Source organism: Trichechus manatus, unplaced genomic scaffold (genome assembly GCF_000243295.1).
Source record: "Trichechus manatus latirostris isolate Lorelei unplaced genomic scaffold, TriManLat1.0 scaffold00085, whole genome shotgun sequence".
Taxonomy (NCBI): Eukaryota; Metazoa; Chordata; class Mammalia; order Sirenia; family Trichechidae; genus Trichechus; species Trichechus manatus.
This window is the reverse complement of record NW_004444021.1, coordinates 8,091,422-8,102,532: the sequence shown is the minus strand read 5'-3', so window position 1 is coordinate 8,102,532 and position 11,111 is coordinate 8,091,422. Positions and strand designations below refer to the sequence as shown.

The following is an 11,111-nucleotide window of genomic DNA, read 5'->3' as shown; positions in this document are numbered from 1 at the left end:
TGAATATCTTCTTTAGTGAAGTGCCTGTTCATATCCTTTGCCGATTTTTAAATTGTGTTATTTGTCTTTTTGTTGTTGAGGTTTTGCAGTATCTTGTAGATATTAGAGATTAGATGCTGATTGGATTTATCATAGCCAAAATTTTTTTCCCAGTCTGTAGGTTTCAGTTGTCTTTTTAAAAACTTAAGAAATGTAAAAAAATATAGCTTTTTATGGTAATGTATATACCATTATTGGTGCTCTTTCATCTTTTCTAGATTTGAGTATCCATCTAATATTTCCCTTCAGCTTATAAAATTGTCTTTATTATTTCTTATAATTTAGGTCTGCTGGTGACAAATTCTCCCAGCATTTGTTTATCTAAAAATGTTTTTATTTCATCCTTATTTTTGAAGGATATTGTGTTGGATATAGAGTTCTGTATTTTCCCTTATCTTTTGAAATACCTTATTTGTGATGAAAAATTAGCCATTATTTTCTATGCATATAATGTGTCTTTATTTCTCTGGCTCGTTATAAGATGTTCTTTATATCTTTGCTGTTCAGCAGCTTAACTGTGATGTGCTTAGGTTTGGTTTTCTTTGTATTTATCCTGCTTCAGGTTCATTGGGGTTCTTGGATTTGGGGGTTGATATTTTTCACCAAATAGGGAATTTTTTACCTATCATTTCATAAAAAAATTTTTTCTGCCTCTTTTCCCTGTTACTGCAATTACACGTATGTTAGACCACTTAATATTGTCTCAAAAGTTTCTGAGACTATCTTTTTCAAGTTTTTTCCTTTCTGTACTTCAGATCATGTAATTTCTATTTGTCTTTAAGCTAATGTCCCTTTCTTTTGTAGTCTCGAACTTGTTGTTAAACTTGTTTGGAGAATTTTTTTATTTCATATATTGTAATTTTCAGTTCTAGAATTTTCAGTTAGTTTATTTTTATAGTTTTTATGTCTCTTGAAATGCTTGAGATTCTCCATCTATTCACTCATTATGTTCATCTTTCATTTAATGATTGTATTTGGAAGAGCTATTTTAATTACTTGTCCGTTTTTATTCACTGGCTTTTTTCTCAGCTAAAGGTCGTATTTTCCCATTTCTTTGCATGTCTAAGACATTTTGATTGGATCCTGGGCATCGTGAATGTTAAGGTGTAGAGAATGAGGGTTATGTTTTCTTCATTTAAAGGATGTTGAGTTTTGTTCTGTCAAGCAGTTTATACACTAGAAGATGACCTTGATCTCATCAGGCCTGGTTTCATTTTTTAGGCTGGATCTGTATTAGTTTTACATTAATTCTAGGTTATAGCCTTTACTGTAGGGTGGGGTAGGCAAACTATAGCCTGTGTCCTGTCTGTTTTTGTAAATAAAGTTATATTGGAACACAACTGAACCTATTTTTTAATGTATTATCTGTGGCTGCTTTTGAGATATAATGGCAGAGTTAAGTAGCTGCAGCAGAAACCAGATGGCCCACAAAGCCAAAAATATTTACTCTCAGGCCCTTTATTTAAACATTTCCTGACACCTCCTCTAGGGCATGGACCTTCCTCCTAGGGCACGGCAGTTCTAGAGTTTCAAATGAATGTCTAATGTGTTTATTGAGTCGTCTCCTCCCTGGCTGGTCTGAAGCTCCAATAACTCCCGTTAAAGTCACCTTTCTGATTATATCTCAGCCATGCAACAGCTGTTTTCTCTAGACTTGCACAGTCTAGTCCAATTCTCAGGACTTACAGGGAAACTCCATATAGACTTCGGAAGTCTCTGTTTTCTCTAGTTTGGGCCTATAATTTGTCACTATTTCAACTGCCCCAGGCATTGATCTGTGCCTCCTCAGCTCATTGAGACCACTGTGCTCTGTGTGGGCACTACTTCCTTGTGCCACGGTTTGAAAACTGTCCTGAGGAAGAAAAAGTCAATTTGGGTTTTACCCCTTGCATTTTCCTGCTCTCAAGAATCTCAGTCCTGCACTGCCTGTTGTCAATGCCTGAAAATGATTCTTATATTTTGTTTAGTTTAATAGATCGTTAAAGAGGAAAGGCAAATTCAGTACCCATTATTCAGTTATGCTTGCATGGGGAAGTCTCAGTCTTTCACTCAGATTCTTTCCTGTTAGAAAAAAGGAAAAGAATTTGCCAAAATCTCACTCTTAATATTAAAGCATCTTGGACATTCTTACCAAGATAAAAAGTTAAATCTGAAGAGAAGAATGTTAAGTTGTGCTATCATACAGTTTGGTTAGAAATTGTTTTGCCCAGAAAGTTAGTATGTGACTCATTATCGATTAATTCTAAGAATTAGCTGATGGTTGCGTTTTTGGTTAAATTTTGTTAACTATAAGATAAAACAAATGTATTTTCTTAATTTTTGGTTTACATAAAATCCCAATCAATCTTTTCTTCCTACTTTATACTTTGAAACTATGATCTATATTTTATGAACATTCACTTTAAATGGGCTTTTGCTAGGACTGTTTTTTCTCTGATAGCAAGGAGACCCTCTCTCTGTGTGTGTATGTGTATGTAAATAAAACTTCATATGTTGTGTGAGAGAAAGTTGCACCCATGAATACTAGAATTAGGGGTTACCTATTTGGTGGTCAAATTTTAGGTGAGAGAGCAGTTTCGTAGCAAATCTATCATATAACCTTAACAAGAGTCAGAACATCAGGTGCCATGACAAATGAAACTCTTTTCTATAATAGAGCTTGTCTTTGAGTTCTGGAGAAGCTTCTGACTTTCTCTGCTATGCTTTGCTCATGGAACTTACTTTTGAATCTGGGTTATACAGCTTTGTGAACAGAAGAGGCTTCTGAATGCTAACGTGAAATGCCCTTGGTTTTGTTTCCACAGCTCTTCTTGGATCCCTCGTGGAAATTATATAGAGTCTAATCGTGATGATTGTACAGTATCTTTGATCTATGCTGTTCACCTTAAGAAGTCTGGTTATGTCTTCTTTGAGTACCAGTATGTCGACAACAACATCTTCTTTGAGTTCTTTGTAAGGCCTTTTACATTCTATAATTTACGTTTTAAGGGACATTCATGTAAAATTTCCCTTAATTGTTCCCGTTTGTTTTACGTCTCCTCAGTTTTTTTTTTGTGTTAACTGAACCTTTTGAAGGAGCCCTTGTGGCACAGTGGTTAAGAGCTTGGCTGCTAACCAAAAGGTCACCAGCTCGAATCCACCAGCTGCTCCTTGGGAACTTTGTGGGACAGTTCTACTCTGCCCTGTAGGGTCACTATAGGGTCGCTATGAGTCGGAATTGACTGGATGGCATTGAGTTTTTTTTGGAACCCTTTGAAAGTCGTAGAAGACTTTAACTTTTAAGTAATGTTTTGTTTTCTGGTTAATATTAATTTCTTTGCCTCTGAGCGCTCACCTTGTGGAGTAACACTGGATTTGTTTTACTTTGGTTGTGATCATTAGATGGACATTTTATTTAGACTTCTTGTGTGACAAATATTTTCCACAAGATTCATTTTAATTTTAATTGTTTTTTTAGCTACACATGCTATTTTGTTAAAAATGAGTTTTTATTGATTTTAATTTTCCTCTCAAAGGTCTTTTTTTCTTTGTAATTTCAAGTGTTTTTTACTAATTAGAATTATTTAAATCTATTCATGAGCAATATTTTAGAAGTAGAATTGACTATATATTTCTCATTCTGTGAATTTTGTACAGTCTAAAGGAATCAATGGATGGAATAGTTGATGTCTCTGGGAAGAGGTTAAATAGCTTTACAGAATATAGGATAAAATAAAAGTTACTAAAAATAGAATGTTACCACTGAAATTATTTAACTATTTTATATAAACTGTTTCTAATCCAGCAAATATTTGTTGTGGCAGTTACTCAAACGCTTGAGAAAATGTTTTCAGATTTGACTTCTTATACTGAACAAAGTGTGTGTTTTGCAAGTAACTGGGAAAAATACCTTGTTAAATGTTTCAGTAGTCCAGATTTGGAGGACAAATGTACTAATAGTTCTAAAACAAATTTTTATTGCTCCTGAAAATGGAAATTTCTAAATCAAAAGTTAGATAGCAAGAGATATTTTCTATGAAAGTATGAGCCCTGAATTTGAAGTCAAGAGATTCTGGCACTATTCCAAACTCTGCAATTACTAGCTGTGTAATACTGGGCAAGTAAGCTAACATTCTGTCTCTTAGAGTTATCTTCTGTATGGTGAATTGTTTGATAATACCTTTTCAGGAGCCTCCTAGTTCTAATGTCCTTTGAAGAGTTTAAGATGGTAAGCAACATTCAAATGGATTGACTTTTTAAGCTATAGTTTATTTGCAAAACACTTCTCATAGTTAATAACTCTATTCATGGGACTTTTTGGCAGTATTGCTAAAATTAAAATTCAGAAGTGAGGCAGTTACCTAATCGTTGTCACAAACATTCAGTATCCCCTGAAGTCTTTCCCCCACCCCCAAATTGGCAAGATTTGCAATCCAGACAGTCCAAATTCTAGTCTACATCAAAAACAAACAAACAAACACCAAGTCCGTTGCCATCAAGTGGATTCCAATTCATAGTGACCCCATAGGACAGAGTAGAACTGCCCCATAGGGTTGCCAGGGGGTGACTGCTAGATTCGAACTGCCAACCTTTTGGTTAGCAGTTGAGCTCTTAACCACTGAGCCACCAGGGCTCTGTCTACATTATTAGGTCTCAAGTTTGACTGCTTAACGGAATCCTCTGAGGAGCTTTAAAAACTACAGATGTTTGAGTCCCACTTTCAGGTATTTTAATTTATTTGCTCTGGGATGAGATTTTCATTCTAGATTTTTGACAACTCCCCAGGTTATTGCAATATACAGCCAAAGTTGAAAGTGACTGTTCTGGATAATAATCTCTCTTCTTTTCACTGGACACAACCTCTACAGAACAAGTATATCGCTTCTTGCTGTCTACTTGGAATAAGTATTTGGTTTTGTATTGCCCAATAAGTCCTTTGAGATCTATCAGTAAAAGTACTCTTATGGCATAGTTTCATTACTTCCTTTCAGTGATGACTTCGTTCTTCTCCTTACTGTCTGCAAGTTCATGTGCCTCTTTCCTCCCTTTTACTGCGATTTCAGCTTTATTGGTTGCCATTTATTTCCTCAGAGGGTCAGCACTTCACAGTTGCTGTGCTGATAGTTAATGGAAAGGAAATGAGTGAAAACTGTGAAAGATGCTAGTTGTGCTATGAGAGTGTAGATGTTACATAATTTAAAGCATTAAAATATTTAATTTTAGAATTAAATGGGACTTTCATTTGACTCCCTTTTTTTAAATGATGAAACTGAAACCTAGAGAGAATAAGTGATTGAAATAAGGTTATATCTTTACTATTTACTTTTAGAATAAGTCAGAGAGCTCAAAATAACAGTAGAATATACGATAATTAATAATGTCTTGCAGCTGAAAAAAAGCCTAGCTTATCCAAATAATGACCATCCAAGGGATAGCCAGGTCCATATTTGCTCTCAAAAGTTGTAATACTTGTATTAAGATGGCCATTATGCTTACAGTGTAAATATGACACTTAAATGCAATTAAAGCAAATATCCTTATTAGCTGTTATTCCCTGGTCTTTGGGTGGTAAGAGAATATTTTTTAGTTAGTCTTTAGGAATATCTTTTACTGAGAATATTTTTATGTTGTTTGTAAAGTGGTCAGGAGGATGAGTGAAGAGGCAAAATGATTTAGAGAAGAAATAGCCATTTTGGTTAAAGTGTAGGTGATGAGATCTCATTTTAACCCTATTCAGTTGCTGACTATTGTACAATACCGAGAAGATGGGCTAGCTTCTTGATGTCTCTGTATTCTTTGTAGGCCTGGAAAAGTAGTGTTCCTAACCCATAGGCAGGGAGTCCTGGTGGTTTAGTGGTTAAGCCCTTAGCTGCTAACTGAAAGGTCAGCAGTTTGAACCCACCAGTGGCTCTATGGGAGAAAGATATGGCATTCTGATTGCATAAAGATTACAGCCTTGGAAACCCTATGGGGTAGTTCTACTCGTCCTGTAGGATTGCTATGAGTTGGAATCGACTCAACAGCAGTGGGTTTAACCCATAGGCATTTTGGAAGAATTGACTGGAAGATACAAAGTGATAGATGCTAAAGATATTAGCTATAGTCATCTGAACTGGCATGGTAAAGGATTATAAGTTACCCCCAAATAATAATTTGGGAATTTGACTTTGGCTGTAGTCACCTACCTACACACTTGGATTAAGTCCTGTGGAAATGAAAACAAAGGAGATGTCACTTATTTATTAATTTAAAAATCTATTGCTCCAAATATTGTAAAAATAAACTTTTGTTTATTTTTATTCCATTGGGCCTGATTGGTGAGTGCAAGCTGTTAAAACATTTTGATAAGCTGGGTTGATTTTTTTGTAATGACTTCTCTTTCACATGCATTCTCACTGTTAACTGTGCCTCTCTTATTCTTCCTCCCCCTTAATGGGCTGGACTTTTTGTTACAATAATGAGGTCAGTTTACTTAGAACCACTCATTCATATGCTGTTGTCAGTTAGAGTCCAGAGGTCTTGGTGTATTTACTTGTTGAGAATTACTTATGACCATTACTTACTATGTATTGAAAGAAATTCTTTCAGCCTGCCCTGTGCTGGGTACAGAATTTAATTAAAGCCATTATTCAAGAAGCTTTATTGGGGCTCTTTTGTTTAATCCACAGATTCAAAATGATCAGTGCCAGGAGATGGACACCACCACAGACAAGTGGGTAAAACTCACAGACAATGGAGAATGGGGCTCTCATTCTGTAAGTCTCTCTTTCTTCTTTCTTCTTCTTGCCCACCAACCCCACTCTTCTCCTTCCTTCTTTCCAACTCTTCCTTAAAGTTTATTTTAAGGAAAAAAGATTAAAATTATCTATTTGTTTCAATAATTTACAGTTAGGGAATACATTGCCCCTGAGTTTCATGGACTCAGATTCTTTCTAGAGATTTTTCCCTATATTTCTGTTTCTTTGTAGGTTCTCTTCCAGTCCCTTTCCCCTCATGTCTAATTTTCCTCCCTCTCAAAGGAACATTAACAAGAAATAAGACTATTCGTAACTGATATACAGAACTTCTGAGTACGTAAGTTTACAGATGTACCTGCTACGTGTGATAGAATCAATGGCTCTTGGCATTGGAAGGATGCTTGAGTTCCCTCCATCCAACTTTCTCTGCGTTGTCCCCATCAAGTGATTTTCAAGCTTGTCTTGTTAGGGGATTTTCTAGCTTATCTTGTTGGGGGATTTTCAAGCTTGTCTTGTTGGGGAATTTTCAAGCTTTTCTTTTTGGGGGATTTTCAAGCTTGTCTTGTTGGGGGATTTTCAAGCTTGTCTTGTTGGGGCTTGTACTGTCTCCATTGTTGGACAGCTCTGATTATCATAACATTTACCCATGTTTGGAGCCTAAACCCGCTTCCTATGTATTTGCCATTCGTTGGTCAAAGTTTGCCCTCCCTGGTCACATTGAGTAAAGTAACTACCTATGTCAATAGGACGATTCTTTAAATGCCTTAAGACAATTATTAGGTAACATGATTTCATGAATCTGTTATTATTTGAGGCATTGTTTCTTTGGAGTGAGACATAGATTTAAATTCTAACTTTGGGTTGTAGTAGTTGTACTTCTTTAGACAAGTTACTTAATCTCTTTGAGTTTTACTTTTCATTTGAGAAATAGAGACAATCTTGTAGGATTGTTGTATTAAATGAGATGACATATGAGAAGGGCCTGGTGCATTGCCACCAATGTAGATTGAGGTCTATTTCAGTAAGTGACCACCCATCCTTGCATTTGTGTTGTAGCTTGGGTGATAAATACAAGGTGCCCTTTCAGAATTTTTTTTTAAATCTATATGCGTGAAAGTGATATTAGTACCATTGCGGTCCATTCACCTGGACACCCAGTCAGCTGGGCTTGAAGGTATAAGTAACCCTTGACAACAAATATGCTTTCTTCACTTATGAACACTTAAAATAAGGGAAAGTACTTAAGGCACTGCTTCTCTTAATTTCTGGCAGGGTAAAGTAGTTGGGTATGATTTAATTTTATACAGCTTGAGTTTGACTAGCCAGAGTATGCATAAAGTAATAAAGGTTGCAGATGAGAAAGCACAGACCCCTCAAAATTGGTTCTCTGCCTGAATCAATGTGAAATTCATAGAAAATTAGTTTGATTTGTAATTGAAAATATGTTCCAATGGCAAAGGAAGTAAATATTAGAAATAGTATCGTTTAAGTTCTGGTGTCAGAGAGTTAAATCATTCTTTAAGAACAGTTCTATTTTCTCTGGTTGGCCTTTTGTACTGCTGTTTATTAAATAATCTTAAAAGAAGCAAACTAATTTTGTTGGCTTTTTGCTTTTAGAGCCCAAAGATCTACTTGTGAATAGTTGCAGCTTATTTATATGTACTTGTGGGCTGAGTGTCTTTTGCCCTCTAAAAGGACTCTCTTGTAAATATAAACCGAAATAGTTTATGCAGATAGTTTTAAAATCATTCTCTCTTTTTGTTCAGATTTGAATTTCTTCTCCTTATATATTAAACAAAATTCTGTAGTATTTTATATAGTATTTTTTGACAAGTTTTTTTTTTTTTTTAAGTTAGGAAATATGAACTTCAGCAGAGCCTAGTTCTGAATTAACAGTAGACTTAAATTTGTAGTTATAAATTAATGATGTTTTGTTATAATGCATTGAAAAATTGCATAAAGGAGTAGCTTTTGGGTTTGGAAGTATTGGAAGTAGCATAGTTTATCTGACCAGGGTGTCTCATGTTTCCCTTTGCAGGTAATGCTAAAATCAGGCACAAACATACTATACTGGAGAACTACAGGCATCCTTATGGGTTCTAAGGCGGCCAAGCCTGTGTTGGTAAAAAATATCACAATTGAAGGTATTTACAGCAACCTGGTTTCAGTAGTCACGTATCACATCTTATGGTCAATTAAAATACTTATTAAAATATTGGTTTCGCTAGATCAAGGCTTAATAGGGCAGAGATAGAGGAATTAAGATTTAGACATCAGGACAGGCTAGAGACCCTGGTTTTATTCTACGCATCTTGATTGTTTTTGTACCCTTGAAGGGAATTAGTTAATCTGTGTGAAAAAGTAAACATGATGACAGTTTTAGCTGTCTTTAAATAAAATAAAAGATTCCATGTTAATAAGAGCCTATTACTCATTCGAGAAATGTCTACTGTGCCAGGCATTGAGCTTTCATATGCATAAACATATACATAGGAGTCCCTGGGTGGCACAAACGGTTAAGCGCTCTACTACTAGCCAAAAGATTGATGGTTCGAACCCATCTAGAGGTGCCTCAAAAGATAGGCCTGGTGATCTACTTCTGAAAGGTCACTGCCTTGAAAACTCTATGGAGCAGTTCTACTCTGCACACATGAGGTAGCCATGAGTCGTAATCAACTTGACAGCAACTAACAACAGTAATACACATACACATCATACATACATGTCACTGCTATAGCCATGCTGTTGTTGTTAGGGACTGTAGAGTTGATTTTTAACTCATAGCAACCAAATGTGACAGAGTAGAACTACCGCATTGGGGTTTCTAGGCTGTAATCTTTATGACCACCACTTGTCTGTCAGTTTGTCGTACTGTGGGGGCTTGCATGTTACTGCTATGCTGGAAGCTCTGCTACCAGTATATCAAATACCAGCAGGGTCACCCATGGTGGACAGGTTTCAGAGGAGCTTCCAGACTAAGACAGACTAGGAAGAAGGACTGGGCAGTTTACTTCTGGAAAAATTGGCCAGTGAAGCACTTAAAAATAGCAGTGAAACATTGTCTGATATGGTGCCAGAAGATGAGCCCCTCAGGTTGGAAGGCACTCAAAACATGACAGGGGAAGAGCTGCCTCCTCAAAGTGGAGTCAACCTTAATGAGTTGGATGGAATCAAGCTTTTGGGACCTTTGCTAATGTGGCACAACTCAAAATGAGAAGAAACAACTGCAAACATCCGCTAATAATTGGAACATAGAATGTATGAAGTATGAATCTAGGAAAATTGGAAGTCGTCAAAAATGAAATGCAAGGCATAAAGATTGATATCCTAGACATTAGTGAGCTGAAATGGACTGGTATTTTGGCCATTCTGAATCAGACAATCATATTGTCTACTATGCTGAGAATGACAAATTGAAGAGGAATGGTGTTGCATTCGTTGTCAAAACAAACATTTCAAGATCTATTCTGAAGTAACAACTCTGTCACTGATAGGATAATATCCATGTGTCTACAAGGAAGACCAGTTAATATGGCTATTATTCAAATTAACGAACCAACCACTAAGGCCACAGATGAAGAAGCTAAAGATTTTTACCAACTTCTGCAGTCTGAAATTTATCAAACATGCAATCGAGATGCATTGGTATTTACTGGTGATTGAATGTAAAAGTTGGACAAAGAAGGATCAGTAGTTGGAAAATACGGCTTTGGTGACAGAAACAATGCTGGGTATCAAATGATAGAATTTTGCAAGACCAATGACTTCTTCAGTGCAAAGACATTTTTTCAGCAGCATAAACAGCTACTATACATGTGGACCTCACCAGATGGAATACACGGAAATCAAATTGACTACATATGTGGAAAGAGACAATGGAAAAGCTCAATATTGTCAGCCTGAACAAGGCCAGGGGCCCACTGTGGAACAGACCATCAATTGTTCATATGCAAGTTCAAGCTGAAGCTGAAGAAATTAGAACAAGTCCACGAGAGCTGAAGTATGACCTTGAGTATATCCCACCAGAATTTAGAGACCATCTCGAGAATAGTTTTGACGTATTGAACATAATGACTGAGACCAGATGTGTTATGGAATGACAGCAAGGACATGATACATGAAGAAAACAAGAGGTCATTAAAAAGACAGGAAAGAAAGAAAAGACCAAAATGGGTTTCAGAAGAGACTCTGAAACTTGCTCTTGAACGTCGAGTAGCTAAAGCAAATGGAAGAAGTGATGAAGTAAAAGAGCTGAACAGAAGATTTCAAATGGCAACTTGAGAGGACAAAGTAAAGTATTATGATGACATGTGCAAAGACCTGGAGTTAGAAAACCAAAGGGGAAGAACATGCTCA

The 11,111-nt window shown here is 36.2% G+C and overlaps 1 protein-coding gene across 2 annotated transcripts in view; it reads left to right on the top strand.

Moving 5' to 3' along the window:
* ELAPOR2 (endosome-lysosome associated apoptosis and autophagy regulator family member 2) overlaps nt 1-11,111 on the top strand; it is a 174,653-nt gene that overhangs the window by 106,273 nt on the left and 57,269 nt on the right. The window contains exons 4-6 of one of the 2 annotated variants that reach the window (XM_004381480.1): nt 2,844-2,991; nt 6,687-6,773; nt 8,794-8,899. In XM_004381480.1, the coding sequence (XP_004381537.1) occupies nt 2,844-2,991; nt 6,687-6,773; nt 8,794-8,899 (341 nt within the window). Of the gene's footprint in view, nt 1-2,843; nt 2,992-4,721; nt 4,743-6,686; nt 6,774-8,793; nt 8,900-11,111 lie in introns of those variants that run through there. The other variant, XM_012556997.2, reaches the window with a different exon arrangement.